The sequence below is a fragment of the Diceros bicornis genome, chromosome 28 (genome assembly GCF_020826845.1).
Source record: "Diceros bicornis minor isolate mBicDic1 chromosome 28, mDicBic1.mat.cur, whole genome shotgun sequence".
Classification (NCBI taxonomy): Eukaryota; Metazoa; Chordata; class Mammalia; order Perissodactyla; family Rhinocerotidae; genus Diceros; species Diceros bicornis.
Window position 1 is genome coordinate 9,988,458 of NC_080767.1, and position 22,756 is coordinate 10,011,213.

General features: G+C 36.8%; 1 protein-coding gene across 1 annotated transcript in view; it reads right to left on the reverse strand.

The window, feature by feature from the left end:
* Nucleotides 1-22,756, reverse strand: part of ERP44 (endoplasmic reticulum protein 44) — an 85,306-nt gene that overhangs the window by 50,569 nt on the left and 11,981 nt on the right. The window contains exons 2-3 of the mRNA XM_058523655.1: nt 5,698-5,770; nt 3,945-3,984 (exon numbers count right to left, since the gene is read on the reverse strand). Of these exons, the coding sequence (XP_058379638.1) occupies nt 3,945-3,984; nt 5,698-5,770 (113 nt within the window). The remainder of the gene's footprint in view (nt 1-3,944; nt 3,985-5,697; nt 5,771-22,756) is intronic.

A 22,756-nucleotide genomic window follows, 5' to 3' on the forward strand; every position in this document is an offset into this window, starting at 1 on the left:
TTGACTTCAAAGATTATACAAATAATTAAAACATTTTGGTTTTTTCCCCCTAAGAAAAAGGCCAGTATTACGGAGCACACAGCTAAGGATTTCTCACAGGGGCCATGAAACAAGTCTGAAATAAGCCCTCTAAGATGTATCTACTTGGACTTGTAACTACTGAGACTTGGGCATTTATGAAAGAAATTAGCTTTCTCTAAATAATGAACTAATTTTTAGATTATTGTACAAAATCTTTAAAGTGGAAAGTTTATTGCAAACATTAGACCGATTCACCTGACTAGCTCAATCAAATCTCAGGGGCAAGTTAGTCTACTATAGTATATCATGAACTGCTTCTCCTCAAAATCTACCCCAGGTTAAAATGGACTTTTGCACCTAGAAACATATTAAATATACCAAATCCAGGAGCAAAACTTTAAATTCTTAAACAAGACTTTCTGTCCATGTTTCCTCTGACGTTTTTGTTTGTTTTGTTTTTACTTTTAAAAGGAGGCACAAACCCCACAATATTCCAGAAACTTGAAACTTCTAATTCTGACTGTCCCTTAATCAGGCCAACCACTTCACAAATATATGATGTTGTGAGTCATGAAAGGGCCCTAACAAGAAGGAGAAGAAGAATCAGAATCCGCACGCAACCAGCGGGGTTAGAACAGTCATTCTCGTATGGAAAAGGTACTGAGTATCTATTAACAAAAACAAACCATAATTGCTACTATTGCTTCCAGAGCCCTTTTCTGCTAAGAAATTTGCTTAAATGAAGCCTGTGCACTCTCTAATCCACGTACAATTTGGCCATGCATGTTAACTGTAATTGAACACACATATTGCAAAGCCTGTGAAGGGACGCAAACTCCACACCTCCTCCCTATTTCTTTTTGTATCTGTCTCTTCTCGCCCACTCACCTGACTTCCTAAGGAGATGTCCTAGAACATATCAAGGAGACACAATCTGTATCTTCAATCTCTTGCTTTCAAGTGGCTCTTTCCTCTTTTAGCATTCTTAACTCTCTCCCATCTGGGATAGGTGGGTGGGGTCTGTGGACATCAGGGACTGTGTCTTATTTGACTACATATTCTAATAAGCATTTCAATAGATGTCTGTTAAATGAATAAACTGATAAACTGGAGGAACTGGAGAGGCTAGGAGCACAGGTGTGGAGGTTCTTAGAGTTGCTGAAAATAGGGTGCTGGAGGACAGGGGAGAAAAGGGGTAGGGACCGGTCAATGGTTTCTTGAAGAATCAGGATATGGCCTAGTAAAGAACCAGTGTATAGGCTCCTGGTTTAAGGGCAAGGTAAAGACATACAGTAAGGGCTCCTTCTTTCTGGATTGTCCAGTTTGCTACCCAGTAAGCACATTTCACGTTTAAAATAGGATCAGTTTTAATACCAAAAGGTGAAAGGAGAAGATCAAATAAAAGTTCAATTGCAATATTACTGTAACTTCATACACATGTATCCATACATATGGAAACTTACATTTATAAAAGTAACATAACAAAAGCAATAGAGCTATTAAAAGGCCTTAAGAGTCATCTGAATCCAATCTCCAATCTAGTGCTTGAACCCTTTACAAATCAAAAAATGGGTAAAAGGCTTTGCAGGAACAATTTGAGGGCACTTACTAGTATGACCTAGTGGGCGGAAAAATAAGCTTTGGAGTCAGACATACCTGAATTTAAATCTCAGTTCCACCACTTACTAGCCGTATCACCTTTCTGAGCCTCAACTTCCTCAACCTAAAATGGAAATTATAATACCTACCTGTGGGGTAGTTCTGAGCGTTAAAAACAATGTATGTGAAGAGCCTGACACATAACAGCATTATTAAGTACCTACTATGGTTTATTACCCTCTGAGGCATATCAGTATTTTTAGGCAGTTCTACCAGAGAATTCTTCCTTTAAACCATGCCACATCCATAACTCAGAATCTAGGGAGTTATGGGAACTCAGAATCTAGCCTTTCAGGCCACACAGGGTAGGTCTATGTCCTGTGGCCAATTACCTGAGTTTTTTCAGTTGAACAAAAGAGTACTAATTCATGAACAACTTCAAGGTATTCTTTGGGTAATATGTTTTCCCAAATAACTGTAATTAGTCCACAGTTCCAATCCAGTTTTTGCAAAAACGTCGACGGCAGGTTCTATTTTTCTTACAACAAAATCCCTCAGTCAAGAGAACTGTGTTCTAGTTTTAACTCTGCCACAATCTACTCATGTAACCTTGGGAAAACACTTTACTCTTCTGGATCTCAGTTTTATTTTTAAAGCGGATTGGACTCGATAATCTTCTGCCAAATTTTGTGACTGGACACAGCCACATCTGAACAATGCTAATTTACCCTGGAAAATGCTACCTTTGTTATACATTTTATAAATGGTATTTTCTCTGTGTATCTTCAACATTTTACTAAAGTTCTTTAAATACCTATCATTCATTCAATAAGTATTTATTATGTACTTATCTGCCAAGTATTATGCAAAGTGCTTGGGGATTAATATTGAAAAAAGATAGATATGGTAACTTTTCACAAAGCTAACGATGTAGTGGAGAGCCATCATCTAAACTATAGCATACAAGTGTTACGACTGGGTGAATATGGGATGTTATGGGAAGATACAGAAAGGTTCCTAAGCTGACTTGAAAGTAAGGGAGGGAATACTGATCTAGGAAGGTGACCTGGAGAAAGCTGCACCTAATCTAAGACTTCAAAGATGATTAAGACTTAACTAGGTAAATAAGTGGGTGAGAGAAGAGTGATCCATTTGGGCAGAGAAAATACTACAACTAAAGGTCCAGTGATGAAAGAGAAGAGAATATTACAGAAACTGAAAGACGTTCAGCATAACTAGAAAAGAATGTGGGAGTGGAGGGAGGTAAGATATATAGCTGTAGAGGGAGGAAGGGACGAGGTCATCAGGGGCCTTCTTAGGCCAAGGTAAGGGACTTACCTAAAGATAACAGAAAACCATTTAAGAGTTTTAAGATGAGGTATAAACTAATCCAGCTTGCACTTTAGGAAAAACCACTTTGGCTTACTTTGTAGAGAACAGAATGGAGACATATAAGACTAGAAGCACAGAAAATAAATTAGGAGACTGATGCAGGAACCTAGGTGAACTATGGGACCCTGGCCTGAAGTAGCGTAGTGGCAACTAGTAGGCAGTAAGCCTAAAAGGGTCAAATAAGATACGGATTGCCTAGGAATAAGGATTGTGTGTTTCAAACCTCTCTCCAGCTGAAGTGCCCTTCTTCCTATCCCCAGGCCACATTCATTAACATCTACTACATATTATGCCCTCGTTCTAGATGCTAGGAATACTGAGTAAGACAGTATTTCTGCCCTCAAAGTTTGTTTGGTAGGGCACAAACAATGATAAAAGACAAAACAATGCAGTAAGAAAAAGAAAGTGGTACATAGGGTACTATATGAACACAGAGGACAAATTCTGATTTGGAAGGGGAAGGAATAAAGGCTTCCTGGAAGCAGCAGTAGATGGTATATGTTAAAAAATGTCAACATTATTTTTCCTTCTAAACTTGCCAGACACACATCCTCACCTTCAAATACTGCCCTACTTCCTCAGTCAGGAAAAATACAGAATTGCAATATGTACTCTTTTGTGTGCGTGTGTATGTGTGAGATATTTTGAGTTTTTATGTTACCTGCTTTTATTTTAAGATGTGGGATAATGCAATCAGGTGTATTTCTCTCTTAAAACACAAATGCTCACCAAATTAAGCTGCTTTATTTGTGAATGAATCTTAATGGATTTTGTGTATGGAACATGGTTTCACCAAAGAAAAAGGCTTCCCCACTCATCCCTTTCTAGCAAAGAAAAATTCACCTTTAGCAAGTTAAAAAAAAAAATGAAAAACAACAACTAAACAATGTAACCCTCCCCTAAAAAATACAAAAAATAAGATTATTACTTACCAGTCAGCATAAAAATTTACTAAAGCAACATCAGCATTATCTGAAATTGAAAAAGAAAACCAAACAACCTAAGTTATTTGCATCTACATACTTTTGACATAAAGATTTGGTTTTCATCACGGTCTTCTTTCCATTGGAAAAGGCCCACCACTAAAAATACAGAGTAACAATCAAGTCACCTCTCGCTCACAAACCCATACACAGAGTCATGGACGGCTTACATAATTTGTGGGAGTCCGTGTTCCTTTTCTCTATGTCCTCCATCTTTATTCCTTCATCAAATGAATATAAGACAGAAGGGGAATCAAACCCAGATCAGGCAAGTAAGCTACTAAATAGCCCAGTCTCACAAAAAGCAAAGTGGAACGATCTGGATTTTAATAATCAATTTTTTGACCTTCCATATTCATGAGTACCTGAGAATTAGCTCTGCAAGTAAAATCCTATTTCACAGAAGAGACCTGTATAACCAAGCTAGTTCTAAATCTCAGATGTCCCACCTAGTGGCAACAAGTAATCTACAACCAAGGGCGAAGCACAAGATGTACTTTTTCTGGTTCCTAACCATTTAACAGTCATTCTCTGTTGCAAAAATAACTTAGTATCATTTGCATATCCAAATGTGAAGAAGTGAGAAAGATACATTTGTTCCTTTCGCCTAAACCTAATACAGAGAAACAGATAAACTCCTAAGTACTCACAAAAACAAAACAAAAAGATAGTCTAGAATTTGGAAGACAAAAAGAGTGAGAATGATATGTGAGTTTCAACTTTCTTCTTCCTTTTTTCTCTTCAAAGCACTTTTTATCCACTTGCTTATCCACTCTAAAGCAGTGGTTCACAAACTGTGGTCCCTGGACCAGAAGCACCAGCATCACATGGCAACTTGTAGAAATGCAAATTCTTAGGTGCAGTCTAGCAGTTTCTGCCAGAAACTGGGGCCAAGGCTAGCAGTACAGATTTTAATAAATACTCCAGGTGATTCTGATACACGATAAAGTTTATAGAACCATTGCTCTAAAGAGATCTTATAACATAGGAATACACTTTCTAGCACTTAAAACCAGTTCCAAAAACACAAAACAATATATGATGCTCAGTGAATGACTCCTTCCTCTATTATTTTTGGTTTTGTAATGCTCAAACCAGTTGGTGAAACGGAGTGCTTCAAAAAAAAAGAAATCATTTATGCACTTTGTACATTTTCTTAAATCTAATTTTCTATCAACCACGTCTTCAATACTTCTTTCCAGTACTTTCAAAAACAAGAAATGTTTTTCCCCCAAGTTAACTGTATCTACAAATTGTTAGCAAACAGCATTCAGTGAAACACTTATTGAACTTAATTGGACCAATGACAATAAAAGAGATCAGGTGATTTAGGTAAAAATTTAAAAAGACAAATTTCTAGGCTGTGTCCTAAGATCATTAACATTTAGTACTGCACAGTGGAAACTGCTGGCCTTTAAGTTGGCTTTAGCAAAATACTTTATGAATTGTTAAGAGTGGCATTTATGACAAGGCAAAGAAATAAAATAAGACTAAAAGTTTACTTCACTTGTAACACAAGAAAGTAGGCTTACATTTATACTAAAAAATTAAAACCAAAAGTGCTTTGTTAATTCAGTACACCACGGAATTAGTCACAAGGCCAGCTCCTCAATTGTTCTAGATAGTTGAGATTTTATTTTGTTTCTGTATATAAACTAACTATAGAGAAGGAAGTGTACTTTAAAAATGTCCAGGTACTTACTTAAAATGTCATCTATATTCTCTGTATCAAGACTTGTTATTTCAGTTGTTACAGGAGTAAAAACCCAAGTTACCTGGAAATTTAAAAAATGTAAAATTAATAAATGTTCCCACAAAAGGCAAATAATGCACAAAGTCAAAAAAGAACAAGAAAATTTACGAATAAAGTTGGTTCCACTTGTTATTTACAAAATCATCCATCAACTGGTTTTAATCTTTATTATCTATTCTAATCCTTCACTAGATCAGTGAAATAGGAGAAGTACAACTTTTCTCAAGCCTGCAAACTAGTCAAATAAGACTTTCTATACTTCCAAACATATAAAAGAGATTAATTCTAAACAATTGAGAAAATTGAGAATTTACTCACTCTTTTAAACTAATACTTTCAACAATTTTATCTTTATAGTGCCACAACACAAAATTTGCCAGATTATTATTAGTTTTGAAAGAATATAAAACCAAAGCTCAGTTTGCTGATTCTATCCCATCTTGTTTCTAAGACAGTACACAACAATGAAGAGAAGAGTTCAAGACAGACTTTCCAAGTTGTGAACCCAAAGCCCTTCTTGCCTCACCTTCACTTACTGGTGTAACAACGTGCTAAGTGAAAGGCTTATTTTACAAAGAGAAGAAGAATGTTTTGCTTCCACTTTAATGTGTCTGAACCACAAATTTCAAGTTTATCCAAGAAAATCTCAGCTTGCCATTTGCAAAACAAAGATACAATTTTAAACTGTCAACTGTTTACTTACTTTAAATGAGTATATTTTATTTCTAGGCTCCATCTTTAATAGGCTATGTGTTTTGATGCCTGGACAGTTTTTTGTTCAAACCAGAGTTTTTGTATGGAAATTCAGTGAACCATTGCTCTTTATAGAGTGACAACTAATGGCAGGCCCTAATCAAGGTACTGAAGACTACTCCTTCGCCCACCCACTTCATGGACACTTTAGTGCTCACTACAGTTACAACTCAAAAATTTTATAATTCACCAACAATTCAATTTCTAATGGTATAAAGAGACGTGTTGATGCTGGTATGTAAATAAACCCTGCTAATTATTGAAGACATTTCTATAAATTTATTCTTTTCTTAGAAAAGCCTAAGAATAACACGTTTTACTTTCAAGTTACCACAACAGTGTAGCGAATAGCTGACTGCTATTTCTGCTAGCAACCAATAAATTATACTCTTTTGAAAGTAAGCTAGATAATTTAAAATTCCTGAATATTTGACTTACATAACTAATTTCACTATTTTCAACACCTCAAAACTTAACTTGAAAGATCAGACTTCCCTCACTAATCATTACTTACTGTCCATGTCTCAATTAACAGATTTTTCCCTCATCAGAGTATGATCAGTTCTAGATAACTGTGTAACCTGTTAAAAGATAAACTGAGGCATATTAAAATTTTTAAGTGTTTATCTGAGCAAAACTCAATTTGAATCAGGCAGCATCCAATCTAGTAGACAGAAAGGAGCTCCAAGGAGCTGTACAAAATGAAAAACTTTCACAGGCAGAAAGAAGGGAGTGGGAACAAAGAAGTAATACTAAGTAAAAAAATGGGCTGGTTACTGCAAAATTACATTCCTGTAAGGGATGGCAGGGGTCCATCAGGCAGGTTACCTAACTAGTGCTGATTAGGCAATTCCTGATTGACTGGTTTAAGATTCCATTTCTGGGAGAACCGAAACTGTAATTAAGTGAGGTCTCGGTTGGTGATGTGGGGCTTAGCATAAGCGACTCCATTTTGGGCCTACTGTCTTGTTTTTAACAAATCGAATTATATTGGTACAGCAAGATTTTAGAGTGGATTGTGTGAAGAAAAATTCAAGGCAATGACGCAAAAATATTATCATAAAGCAACAAAGTTGATCATTATCAAAGTCATTAAATAACTTGACAGTCACTTAACAGAGTGTCTACTAGGTACTGAGGGCACAAATGCATAAACCATGGTATGCTCTGCCTCAAGGAGCTCTCACACGAGTGGTGGTGGTAAAGAGGGGAGAAAAATGATAAATACAGATAGGATAATGGTCTTCAGATTTATAATCCAAGAAAGCCCATTTCTGAAGAACTAGTTATCGCCTATCAAAATATACATTTACAGAGAAGTATATTCTAAATTTAATTGCTTTGTACTTTGAAACATTTACATGGCAAAAATATTCACATGCTAGGTAATGACAAAAATGAGGCATCAATCAAGTTGGCTGCATTAATAGATAATTATTACTTAAGAAACATTGTGATAATAAGCATGCAACTGATAAGACGATTCACCTAACAGTTGTGTTTAAGAGGGCGCAAAGAAAACTCTCACTGACCAATAATCTCTCCTCCCTGGAGGGTATAAAGGAGGTGGTTTACCATTAACATTTCTATTAATATGCAGTATGAAGGGAAAGACAGGTTGTTTATTCGAATTGTTAGCAAGCTCCACTAGTCTGACAAATTGTTTCTTTTCATGTCAGCCCTGGGCGGAAACAAGCTTCTCCTGGGGAAACATCTTTATGTGTCAAATGCTACAGTGCTTAAGTAAAATAAAGACAAGTAGCTCTAAACCAGGACAGGAGAAGGATAATTGTTCATTTTTTTAAATTTAGACTTGAAGTAAACTTATATTTTTAAAAGAAACAACAAAAACCTACACAGAAATTTTGAATAGAAGATCTTAATAGTCATGGAGAATATAGCCTCTAATGATGGGATATTTAGACAACATATGTAAATATAGAGACATAAACTTATGAAATATTTTACAAATTGGTCATTCTCTTCAGTTCATTAGCTCATTTTCTTGCCAAGAAAACTGAGAGGCATCTCCAATCATCTTCTATAATTCATTAGATAATTCCCTCCACATGCATATATTGCACCAAATATTAAACGTTTCAGTCTGAGATACGTCTAGTGAAATGATCTTATATAAAAGGCACATCAGTGAAATGGTAAACAATGCACCCAAATTCATTTAAAAAAAAATAAGTGACAGGCTAGCTTTAAATAGGAGCTTCTTCAGCAAGTAAAGAATATTTTCTTCCATTAGACGGTTTTTTAAAATTGAGATATCTTTGGAACTAAAAAGCCTTTCTCTCCTTAAATTTCCCTGTATCCTCCATGACCACCTAACTGGCTAGCGACGCCAGTGTACTGGCTGTACTTCCACAGCACTTTGGAAGCCACCCAGCAACCAGTCACTTTCCCCAAAATATGCCCCACAATTTCTCCGCTTCCATCTCTTTGTCTATGTGGTTTTCTCTACCTGGAGTGTTCTCCTCTCCACTACTGCATAATCAATCCTTCAAGGACTGATTCCCTCCTCTACGGAGCTTTATCTGGTTCTCCTGGTAGAAAATGACTATCCTTTCTCAAAAGCCTGACCTACTCCATGGGGATCAAAAAAGGGAAAATGTAGGCTAGGGAAATGGGAGTTACTGCGAAATTAAAATTCTCTCTAGATTAGACAACAAGTTGTAACAAGATACAATGAAAAGTTGATTACATGATAAAAGAAAGTATTTTAGAAATAAACTTTGGAAAGATTTTTTAATAATCACTCTAATGTTAGGGCAAACTTTGTTACAATATTAACATATATGCAAGCTCTAATACTAGCACACATGCAATGCTTTGGCACTTGCTGCAAAGGCCCAGTGCTATTCCTCTTTCGGAAAAACACTAAGTGAACAAGACAATAACCTAACAGGATCTTTTTCAGAAGTTATGAACTCACAGCAATAACAACACACACTGGAAGTGAATTATTAAAGCTTCTCTGTTCATAATTTTTTAAATAAATAAACAAATTTTCCTAGAACATTAAGACCATTCGAATATACCCTTAATGGGAGCCACTAGGACACTCCCTGAACTAAGTACCTCCCTTCAATCCAACCTGCCCACAGAGGCCAGACTGATCTTTTCAAATGCTGCTTTGCATATATCAATTCCCTTGCCCAAAAAAACCTCCAAAGATTTTTCATCGTCTACAGTATAAAAGCCTAACTCCATGGCCTGGTATTTAGGATCATTCACAAACTAGTCCACACTTGCTTTCCCAAATCACATCCTACTGCTCCCCATCCCTATCCTATACTCCAACTAACGTGAACTATAGTTAGAGTAACCACGGATTCGAATTGGCCATATACTCTAGCTCGCTTGAGACAAACCCAGTTTATGCCTGTTGCTCTGGAATATTAATAGCACCATCTCCTTTCAAAAGAGTCCAGGTTTGGGCAATAAATTATATGGTCAACCTATTTGCAGTAGACTCTTGGCAACTGAGAGGAACTGTAACAAGCTCTTCATAAATCCTAAATTATTAATAAGCACATAATGTCTTTCTATATCATATACAGCAAAATGAAAAATGGAATGAGAGTGAATCTATACGAACAAAGATGGACTCAGATATGACTGCTAAACCAATCACTAGCCTCACTCATTGACTTGAAACACTAGGCTCTTAGCAAGGGAACAGAATCAGTAACTCAGAAGAATTACTACATGACCCTTCAAGGGTCATTCACAAACGGTCCAAATCCTGTAAGCTACAAATCCAAGAATGCAAAAGGTCTACAGTAGTTGTAATTCCTAAAATGTGTCTCTTTATTCTCTCGCCTCCATACTTTGCTCACTCAGTTTCCTCTGCTTGGAGCAGCTAGGAAAGCCTACCTAGTTTTCAGAACCTGATTCAAAAGCTATCCTTTCTATGAAGCCTTTCCAGATGGTCCCAGACAACAGTGATTCATTTCTCTCTCCTCTGAACTCCCAGAGCACTTTTGTAGGGTGTTAACACATTACTTTTAGGTTATTTGTGCTATCTTACTTCCTGTAGGAGACTCTGAGTACCTTGAAAGGAGAGACTGTACCATCACTTACTACAGTACCCTATTTGTTTACAATAAGCACTCAACTATGTACTAAGTAAATGAATGGACAGATTATGTTAATACACTAACAATTTAGAGGGAGAGTGTTGGAGAGGAGAAATGGGGGAAAGAGGTTCAGAAATGGGAACAGCTAACAAACATTTTTAACATGTTTGAGGAAAATAAGGTTATCAAATAGGAATGAAGTCTATATTAATATTTGTTTTTAATTATGTAACGGTGAAAAGCACACCACTAGATGATGATTCCTGACTCAGATTTAGAGGGAATCTCAGAAGTGATCTTCGCACCCACTGCAGAAACCCCTCTACCTCACCGCCTAAGAGCTATCATGAGCCCCTAGTTACACCTTCTTCTGGTTCCCCAAGCTGTTCTCTGACATGACTTCCAGACGCTTCAGCATACATAACACCCTCATTTAAGGATAGCTGTGTTACATTAGTGGATAAAAATCCAATACTTCTTGTATTGTCCTATTTTAAGGTTGTTAAATTAGTCATGAAAATAATTTGAGACTTTCAGGACCAGAAGTTAATAAAGTATCAGGCAGAAGCAGTTATTAAATATGATTTCTATTAGCAAGATTTAGAGTCACAAAAGCATTTGCTGGGCTTTGCTTTAAGTGTTTCATTAGAATATCTCAGTAAATGAGTTTAGAAAACAAACTATTTCCAATGAGTTTGTTTGTTTGTTTTAAAGCTCAATTCCTTAAAACCCTGCTATTCAAACAGTGGTCCCTGAACCAGCAGCATTGGCATTCCCTGGGAGCTTGTGAGAAATGCAGAATATCAGGCCCCTCCCCAGACCTACTGAACCAGAATCTCCATTTTGGTAAGATCCCCAAGGGATTCCTACGCACATTCAAGTTTAAGAAGCACTGATTTAGAGAAGAAAGCTTTTGACTCTACAAACAAGCATGTAAATTCATTTTAAAGTTTATATGATGTTTTTGGTCCTAAGATATGAACACAAGAACAAGTAAGACTCATTTGTGAGAATTCTGTTTTGACATGCAAATTACTGCAATTTTAGAAAAATGTGGAATCTGTAATCTTATTAGAAATTTACATAGATGTTAATTCTTAAAAGTACAATGCCTTCTGCCCGAATAGAAAATTCTGCCTGAAAATTATTAGCATAAAATAGAAGCTTCAACAGAGGATGTTTCCTTCCGTGGCATTACTTTCTCAATTGGCATTATACCTGCTAGGCATTCTGCAGTAACAGCTTAGGGTATTTTTGCTAAATCGTTCATTTACCTGCCTTTCTGTTGGGAGATTCTCAAAGCCCTTTACAAACGATGTCTCTCCTACAGCAAGAAATAAGCAATGTACCAAGCAACAGTTCCCTTCCACTTCTAATCCAGATTGACAAATCAGCCTCCCACCTGCAGTCCCAACACCAGGGGCCCCAGGCCGCTTCTCCTCCCTGGGGCCACTTCTCTCACTTGCAGTTTTGCATTAAGCTGGCAAGCAACAGTACGTTTGCAGTTGGCTGCAAGGAGCTAAGAGATATGAAAGGTCCCAGGAGAAAAGAAGCTGAGGCTGACAGGCACTGTACAAGCCAAGCCTTGAAGCTGAGTATCAATCAAGGTACATCTCACTGTTAGTATTCCCAGAAGCATTATAATGAACTAGAAGTTCAAAGAGAGGGGAAAAATAGGACCAAGTATAGAATAACACTGGGAAGCTATTTAACCCTTAAATTGCTCAGTGATACAACATTCCTATAATATCAATGCAACCCATTTTGGACAAGTCAGAACCAATCTGCTTTTATAAAGAAACATTAGAACAATTACAACATTCTTCATTAAATAACTCAAAATATGATGGGGCAGACATGTTTGGGAAAAACAAATTCTACGCAAAAAAAAAAATTCACATATAGATAATATAATCCCTAAACTCAAATTCTGCCAGTAAAAACAAACATAGAAAATAAAAAGAAAAAAATGGTTGCAATTCATACTTTTTCTTGCATATTAGTTATTTGATCATGCACGGATTTCCATTAAAAATTGATGTCATCTGTGTTTTGTTCTTCACTGTATTCTAAAAATGGGATGAACTAATTTACCTAGAATAGACAATGTAATTCTCTGACCTTCAGAGAAGAATGCTCTTGTTATAAAATGCTTTTCAGAACTGGAAATGAGCTTCTCAATGCATAGAAAGAATTTTTCTCTTAAAATCACTATATTTACTCCCCTAAAACCCAAACTTCCAGCAATGGCAGTACTAACAAAGCATGGGAATTGGGAGAAAATTCAAGATGAGAATCGTTTTCTTCTTTTTCTGTACACACTCTGGAACCCAGAGGGAGTGGGTGTGGGGGGATATGTGAGACAGTGTCCCATTCATCACTGTCTCCCAATTAGTACCTAGCACTGGATCTTGCAAGTAATAGTCCAGAACAAATACTTGCAAATATACACCAAGAGAAAATTATGACTGCTCTCCTTGTGCTACACTGTAATTCTTGCTCACGATGCCTGATGAAAGCAAGTTTCCTTGAGAGAGTCTACATACAAGCTGGTACATACATTCTTTTGTTAGGTCACTCATTCATTCCACAAATTTTTCACTGAGTCATCTATAACATGCTAGGCACTATACTGGGTACTGGGGAAAGGGGTAAGAATAACGTTATATAGACGTTTATATTACATCTAGCAAGATCATCAATTTCATTTTCATATTAAGAGAGAGAGAGAGAAGATTCTCTCTCTCAAGTATTTTCATTTAAGAGTCATCCATAATTCCTGCAAAGTCATTATCTATTCTCACAAGAAGATAACTGCTGGGCACTGAACTATGAGAATTACATGGTATGTCATAATCCCTTTTTGCCTAGGCTTTCAAGAAGCTTTGAGCTAATCTTCACGTGGAACAACTGCACTGACACTGTTAGTGAACAATCTTAACATCACTATAAGTGGAACAATCAGATATTAATGTTTCTTGATAGGATGCAATAGGAAATAGAAAGCACAACTTGTGAAGTATTCTTAACCCCCCAAAACCAGAACCTGACCTCAATCTAATCAAACCCAAGAACTAGTGTACAGGAAACACTGGATATAGAGGAACACGTAAAATGACATGAGGATGCAAGCAGCCATGTCAAAATATAGGAAATTTTATAGGAAAAATGCCAGCCTATCTTCATTTGGACTCCCCCTATTAGTGGATCCTGAGACAAGCAGTCAAGTACAAGTAGTTTATTTGGAAGAAAAAGGAAGTACCCATAGAGAAGTGGGAAGTAGGATGGAGAAGACAGCGAATATACAATATAATACAGTGAACTAAATATCAATGTTTTCACTTAGCTTTTTAAAAAAATTTTTAAGGTTTATACCAAATAGACTGTGACACTTGCTAAATTATATAATTTAAATTCTTTAACCCTCTTATTTACCAGCTTCTGCTGGTGGCATATGCATTTCTACACTGCAGAATGTTAAGAAAATATCTCCTACATATGCCAAAGAATGCCTTTATTTGACCATTAAACATGTGACTCGGACTGTTTTTTTTTTTTGATGAGTCAACAGCCTTCAATGAAAAACTGTTCTTCAGTGAAACCTTTCACATTCACTTAGTCCTAGAATGACTCTTAGGCTTTCTAGTTTCTTATTCTTGAGTACTATGTTCCAAGGTAAAAATATTTTGATTACCAAATCCAAGAATGATTCCATTAGTGTATAGGCCTAATGTGTTAATCCACTGCTTACTTTAAAAATCTGTATCTTCATAATTGTACTGTTACTTCTAACCACACCAAATCTAAATGTCAATCAGAAGTAGTCCTTGAAAGGCCATATACTTGCTAAGATACCTATCCTACTAAATGATCACTAGAAGAAAGAATCTTTAATGCTACCCCATATACCACACACTGGAGCAAAGGCAATAAACTGGAGAAAAGACAGCCTTTTCAATAATGGTGCTTTAACAATTAGACATCCACATGCAAAAAAAAAAAAATGAATCTATAACACAGACCTTACACCCTTCACAAAAATTAACTCAAAAAGAATCACAGACCTAAATGTAAAACCAAAACTATAGAACTCCTAGAAGATAACGTAGGAGAAAAACTAGATGACCCTGGATTTAGTGATAACTTTTTAGATACAACACCAAAGGCGTGATCCATGAAAGAATGAATTGATAAGCTGGACTTCATTAAAATTAAAAATTTCTGCTCTGCAGAAGACACCATCAAGAGAATGAGATGACAAGTCATAGACTGGGAGAAAATATTTACAAAAGACTTATCTCATAAAGGACTGTTATCCAAAACATACAAACAACTCTTAAAATGCAACAATAAGAGAACCTAATTAAAAAATGAGCCAAAGACCTTAATAGACATCTCACCAAAGACATACAGATAGCAAATAAGCATGTGAAAAGACATTCTACATCATATGTCATCACGGAAATGCAGGATACCACTACACAGCTATTAGAATGGCCAAAATCTAGAACACTGACAACACCAAGGATGTGAAGCAACAGCAACTCTCATTCATTGCTGGTGAGAATGCAAAATAGTACAGCCACTTTGGAAGACACTGTTTCTTACAAAACTAAACATACTCTTACCATCCAATCCAGCAATCATACTCCTAAATATCTACTCAAAGAAACCGAGACTTTATGCCCACACAAAAACCTGCACATAGATGTTTATAGCAGCTTTATTCACATTTGCCAAAACTTGGAAGTAAGCAAGATGTCCTTCAGGAGGTGAAGAGATAATCTGTGGTATATCCTGACAATGGAATATTATTCAGCGCTAAAGATAAATAGCTATTAAGCCATGAAAAGATATAGAGGAAACCTAAATATTACTAAGTGAAAGAAACCAATCCAAAAAGGCTACATACTGTATGTTTCCAACTATATGATATTATACGAGGAATAAGGTCAGAAAAGTTAAAACTATGGAGACAGTAAAAAAAAATCAGCGGCCAGAGGTTAGAGGAGAGAGATGGATGAATCAGTAGAGCACAGAGGATTTTTAGGGCAGTGAAACTACTTTGTATGCCTCTACAATGGTAGATACATATCATTATACATTTGTCCAAACCCATAGAATGTACAACACCAAGAGTGATTCCTGATGTAAACTATGGACTCTGTGTCTTAATGATGTGTCACTGCAGGTTCATCAACTGTAACAAATACACCACTCAGGTGGGGGATGTTGATAACGGGGGAAGGCTACCTATGCAAGTGGTGGGGCTCAGGGAGCAAATGTAACTTCTGCTCAATACTGCTATGAAACTAAAATTGCTCTAAAAAACAAAGTCTTTTTTTTTTTTTTTTTTGGTGAGGAAGATCAGCCCTGAGCTAACATCCAATGCCAATCTTCCTCTTTTTGCCAAGGAAGATTGGCCCTGGGCTAACATCTGTGCCCATCTTCCTCTACTTTATACGGGACACCACCACAGCATGGCCTGAAAAGTGGTACGTCAGTGTGCACGCAGTATCCGAACCTGCGAACCTTTGTGCCGCCGAAGCGGAGCGTGCGCACTTAACCGTTACACCACCGGGCCAGCCCGCAAAGTCTATTTTAAAAAAGTAATTATTCCTTATTCCACTACCAGTGCAAATAAAATAAAATAAAGTTATTTTCCTAAATACCTTTAATGCAACAAAAGTATTTAATTCACTACTTTTATTATTTTCTAGTCTAAGGAATAACTTTGAGATATACACATACGCACACAAATAGCTTATGTCTTTCTGCCTACAGATCTATGTAAATATAGATTTGGAGTCAAAAAGGACAATAGAGGCTGTAGTGGATTGAACAGAGTCTCCCCAAAATTCATGCAGAACTTCAGAGTGTGAACTTATTTGGAAATAGGGTTCTTGCAGATGTAATCAGTTAATGATCTCAAGAGGAGATCATCCTGGATTTACAGTGGGCCCTAAATCCAACAACTGGTGTCCTTACAAGAAGAGAAGACACAGAGACACACAGAGGAGAAGATGACATAAAGATGGAGGTAGAGATTGGAGTGATGCATCTATAAGCCAAGGAACACCAGGAGCCACTAGACACTGGAAGAGGCAAAGAAGGATTCTCCCCTAGAGCCTTCAGAGGGACAGTGGCCCTGCCAGCACCTTGATTTCAAACTTCTGGTTTCCAGAACTGTGAGCGAATGAATTTGTTTTAAGCCATCAAGTTTGTGTTAATTTGTTGTGGCAACCCTAGGAAACTAACACAGAGGCAAAATCACATTAGTTCACATTTAAGAACTACATGCATACACCTGAAAAGTCATGACCATTTGTATGTGTATTTGGCAAAGCAAATATACCACTGGCAAGAAGTCCTGATTATTATAGCCCTTTTGTGTGATAAGGACCTTGCATCTGAAAAACCAAGACTGTTATAAAATAATGAAAAAGTTATTTCCCTGTGGGAACGCCTTTCTCCTTGCTTTAATTTATTTTACTTTTGCCAAGGAGATGTAGATTTTATACTGTTTTATTCATTTGTTTCCTTAATACCTAGTATGGCACTTGACATATAGTAGAGACTCCACAACGTTTGCTAAATAAACAAATGGATTGAACTAAATAACTTCAAAGTTCTGCCATTTTTAGACATTCTACAATTCTGTGAGACCACAAAAGAAGTCCATCTACTTAAAGGTGGGAGAGGCCATGAATGAGATTTATTTTGCAGTTAGAATAGAAGGCATTTTCTGAAATCTTTGCTTGGGGTCTAGAACTCAAATTATGACAGTGAAAGAATCACTTTTAAATACAAAAACCATATAATTCATCATACAGCAAGAATTCTAGGGGTCAGCCCCATGGTGTAGTGATTAAGTTCGGCACGTTCTGCTTTGGTGGCCCGGGGTTCATTGGTTTGCTTCCCGGGCACGGACCCACACTGCTCGTCAGCCACGCTGTGGCAGCAACCCACATATAAAGTACAGGAAGACTGGCACAGATGTTAGCTCAGGGCTAATCTTCTTCAAGCAAAAAAAAAAAAAAAAAAAAAACCGAGGAAGATTGGCAACAGATGTTAGCTCAGGGCTAATCTTCCTTAGGGAAAAAAAAAGGAATTCTAGAGATCTTACAATTCCAAAAAGACTTAAGAAAAACACTTAGCCTGCCTTAGGACAAACTAGCAAGTAAAAGACTGAAAAATCAATTCATAATCAAATTAAACGAATGAATACAAAACACACTGTACTCACTATGGGATTTGATTTAAAAAGGAAGAAAGCAAGTCTCAATCAGCTGAAGTTTACGCCCTCTATTGTTGTGGGGATGAGCATAATTTTTTTATTTATCAGTAAGTGAAATGAATGGTGTAGTTCCAATGAACATTTTGTTTTTAGTAATTCAAAACAAAGTTTTCAGACAAAAAGTCTGTGTAGGCTGGACACTCTTCTAAACGGAACTTTCTCAGTAGTCAAATAAATGATCAAATGTGAAGGCCACAAAAATATGTTTTATAATTTCAAATTTTGTTTTCAACATCATGAGATGTAAAGAGAGCATTGAAAAATTGGACCATAAAAGATTACTCAGCTACAAATTATCAGTATTACTATTTTACTTCTTATCATTACCCTAGTCAATCCCTCAATTCCCATCAGCCTCTCTGGTCTCTACTTTATTAAGTCAAAATAGTAGTTATTTAGAATTACAGAGTTAAAGAGGGCCCTAGTTTATCTAACCGTATAACACCCTCCCCTCCCACCTCATACAGGACTCTCCTTGACAGCATCCCTGGCAGAATGGCCAGTTTCCCTCCAATTGAACACTTGCTATGATAAAGAGCTTACAGGACAAATAATGCACTGTGAACGAGCACCACCAGAAAGTTTCACATCACCAGGCTGAACATCTGCTCACCTCTCCCTTCTACACGTTCATCACAATTCTATCACGTACAGCTCACCAAGAACATATCCAGCTACTCTTCTACAAACTCCTGGCAGTCCTCGGATGAGAACCTATGAGGACAGAGGCACTGAACCAGGTAAGGCCTGCAGGGAATTAACAAGCACATTCCGTCCTCTAAGAGCTTCATGACCATGCATGAAAAGTTAGCACACAAGATACACGATGCAAGTGCTGTAAGGCTTACAGAAAGTATACTAGGAAAATTGAGAGAGAGGGCAGAAAAGAGGCAGAGAGCACTGTTTGGGTTAAATGAGCAGAATAGTTTCTACAGATGAAGTGAGTGAGTAGCAAAGCCTGGCTATGCAAGTTCATGTAGTGCAGTACTGGAAAATAAAGTTGCAAGGTTAGGTTGGGGCCAGATTGTTAAGAAAAAAAACAAGGTGTTAGGAGAGTGAGTATAATACCCCTGAAAGCCAAACAGAGGGACTGATATTTGCTGTTGCAGAAAAGCAGCAGCCAGGGCGACTTCTCAGTGGGGGAGGAACACAATGTTTTCAAGACTTCCAGAAGATGAGTGGTCCATACGTTATGATAGGGACTGGGGAGAGGTAAGACTATACAGCTATCAGAGTGAAACAGTAATAAGGGAAGAAAAACAAGGTCCTGGACTGGGTGGGAAACTTGCAAAAGAAAGACAAATAGGTCATGATGACAAACTAAAGGGCTGAAAGGTGACTGGTGGAACTGAAAGGGGAGTAAGAGTATTTTAGAGAAAGACTTTCTGTGCAGTCATCGCTCTATTTCAGTTTCACGAGCTATATGCCCCGCCCAGTCAATGAGAAAACAGCTGACAGAAGAGGAGGTGCCTTCTACCAACTAGCAGGAAGACTTTGGAAATTGTATTTGACTACTTTTCATACCCAGGACTAAAGCACCAAGAAAGTAACTGAGCCCAAGGCACTAACCAAAGCACTAACAGACTCCCAAGCTACTCCCACCTTTAGAGGGGCAATAGTTAAAGCTGTGAGTTCAAATGACTGGATGAGCAGATGCGACGGGAAAGCAGAAAAGCAGCTCTTAGATAGCTCATCAGAAAATATTCACGTTTACCTCCTTATTCTCTTCTGTCACTTAAATGTAGGCCTTTTCCCCTACCCCAATCAGTGGGGGGGGGGGGGGACAGAGAGAGGAACAGAAAGAGAAACAGAGAGAACAAACCAGTGAAGCATAAAAGAAGCAGGAAGAACAGTTATTTCAAGAAGAAATGGGGTCGTTAACAGCACGAAATGCCATAAGGATTATGAGCCGAAGACTTCCCAAAGGCTAGTATAATTCACAATGAAGAGGCTACTGGGACCTAGGGAACACAGCCCAGTCATCATTTTTAAAAAGTTAAATCACGTTTGGTAGCTATCAGTAAGGCTGACACCAGCTCCTCTATTTACAAACTCTCAATCAACAAACTTAAAAGTTTTCATGGATGCAAATCAATCAAAACCACATAGACTTTGCCCACCACCAAGAGATGAAATTAGCCATCCCTTGTATGATGTGTCACTCTCGACTTACGAACTACGAACTAGGGCATTAACAAACATCAGTTCAGAACCTAAACATAAAGAGACATGCTTCTTTATATTTTTTAATGATTTCCAGCAAAAAAAAAAAGGTTAAACTCACACACACATTTTGCTTGTGAACAATATTGGCTTTAATTATCTAAAAAACTTACTGATATGAATTACTTCAGTCATGACAATGGGTTAATAAACTTTGATAATAATACAAGTGTCCTGTATTTCTCTTAGAAGAAAATGTGTCCTGAAGACACCTTTGCTCCTTCCTTAAACTAAAAACCATTTAAACAACCTAAATAAAAGTATATTTTAAGCCATTAGGAAAAAATCTTCTATCCCATCTTTACAATATTCAGGAATATTTATTAACTTAGTACTTGAAAGCAATATTCCAAATAAGTGATAGACTCTTGGAAAATCACCTCATGTGGAAATACAGACAAGCTCTCTGCTAATTGCCTCAAATATCACAATCCATCTTGCATTAGAAGTAACAGCTAAAGATGCTGGAGAAGTTAGCATTACTGTACAAACCAGTATTCCCCAAATCAAGGACGCTCTGAAAGACTTTCATTAAGGCCTCAAACACAAGAGCCCTATGTACAATTAACTTCTTCAGTCATGTCTAGCCAGGTGGTTTCTCTTGCCTCATGGGTCAAAGGAGAAAGAAGACTAAAAATCGAATTCTTTTCCTACAGAATATTGGATACTTCTGAGAATTAAAAGCTATTTCCTGAAGGCTCATCTTATTATATACCTTTAACCACTCTTTTGGTCAAGATAATAATCAGCGTATATCAAGCAGGTCTTTATAACTTAAGTGTTGCGGACCGGAAAACGCAATTTACCCCCTTATCCTCACCACGTATCCATCTTCCCAATAGGAGGGATTTGCAGATGTATAAATGAGATGAGAAAAGCAAGACCATGTGGTGAGCTTTTCTTGATCCAAGCTGAAATACCATAATAAAGTATCTTAATGCCAATAGGTTCTCACCCAATACCTTCATCATAGTATCTAAATTCAAAAAGATCTGTTATATCCTCAGTTTTCATCAAATCTATAAACATATTTAGCTTAATGGCCAAAACTTACTAAATGTAGGAGATACTATACATGCTTATGTGTAAATAACTTTACACCCTACTGGAAGCAATACTTAAGGGATGGATATCTATGGTATATGTAAGTTAGGCATATAGGCACAAATGAAACTATAACTAGCAATTTGAAATCTTCCACACTTGCACAAATAGGATTTTTATTTTTGAATCTTTTCTGTGACCAAAAATCTGCTGTAATAATCTTCTCTTCCCTTACTAAATTCAACTAGAGAAAGATTATATATTTCTAAAGAATCATCATCATTTTCCAAATATCTAGTCAATTACAACTGGCAGAGATGTATTTTTTGAATGATTTTGAGTGTACAAAGTAATAGAAATGATGCTTTTCTATGTGGACCAAATGATACCTTTCATAAAGCATGTTTCCCCACTTTCATTTATACCACTTATAGGAAGTTATTTGCTTTTGTATTAAAAGTAGAAATGCATATCAAGATTGATTTTTATTTCTATCAATCATAGTACATTTGTCACTATACTGATAAGACTATGTCGTAACTTACCAAGGAAAAGAGACAAGTTGATAAGCAGTTTAAGAAACCACTAATATTTAGAATCAGACTTTTAAAAGAAAAAGCCCCGTCCATTTACTCATTTCAGAGGGTCACAAAGGTAGTACAAGCAGAGAAAGATGGTCAGCACAAGCACCATCCTCCTCCAGGGTACTTGCTCCATTTCATATGATGAGTCCATCCATCTGACACGCTTTCCTTCTCTATTCATCACCCTACAGAACGAAAATATCTCCTATATGCCAGACATGATGCAAAGTACTTTATACATATTATATCTTAATCTTACAACTTTATGAAATAATTATCCCCACTTTTAAAATAGAAAATTTGAGGGTCATAAGGATAAGGAAATTTGTTTAGTATCACACAGGTACAAAGAGGTAGAGCTGGGAACGAACTAGGACTCTTCCGCTTCCAAGTCACGCTACCTTCTAATATTGTCAGTTATCCTGGAAGTCCAGACCCCAGAACTATTTCCATAATGCATCCACTCTTCCTGAAAGGGACGTACACTGCATACCCAGGCTTCTGGCGAATGAACCCAAGTAACAAACATATGTTTGAAGCACACAAAAATATTCCAATGTAACAACTTACCTTTACTGTTTACAAACACATATATTCTCTCTTTTACATCATCACAGTAACTCTAAAGCTGAAGTAGGAAATATCCCTATTTTATAAATGAGGAAAATGAAACTTTGCAGTATCTGACATATAGTAAACGTAAATATTTGTTAAATGATTAAGACTCAAATAGGCTAAGTGACTTGTCCAAACTAGTGGCAGAACAGGGTTCAACCCAGGTCTGTTTTAATTCTAAAACCAATGGCCTGCACAACAAAATACAGCAGTTTCCATAAACTAATTTCATCGTTATATACTGAATTTAAGTACAAAACTAAGTAGAGTTATAAAACAGAGCTAGGCAGATAATTTATTCACTTAGTCACATTTTTAAGCTGTTTTTATTAGTATAATAATGACAGTGCGATTATCAGCATCAGAAGACCAGTGGGCTGGAAGCTAGTCATGCCAGCTCATTA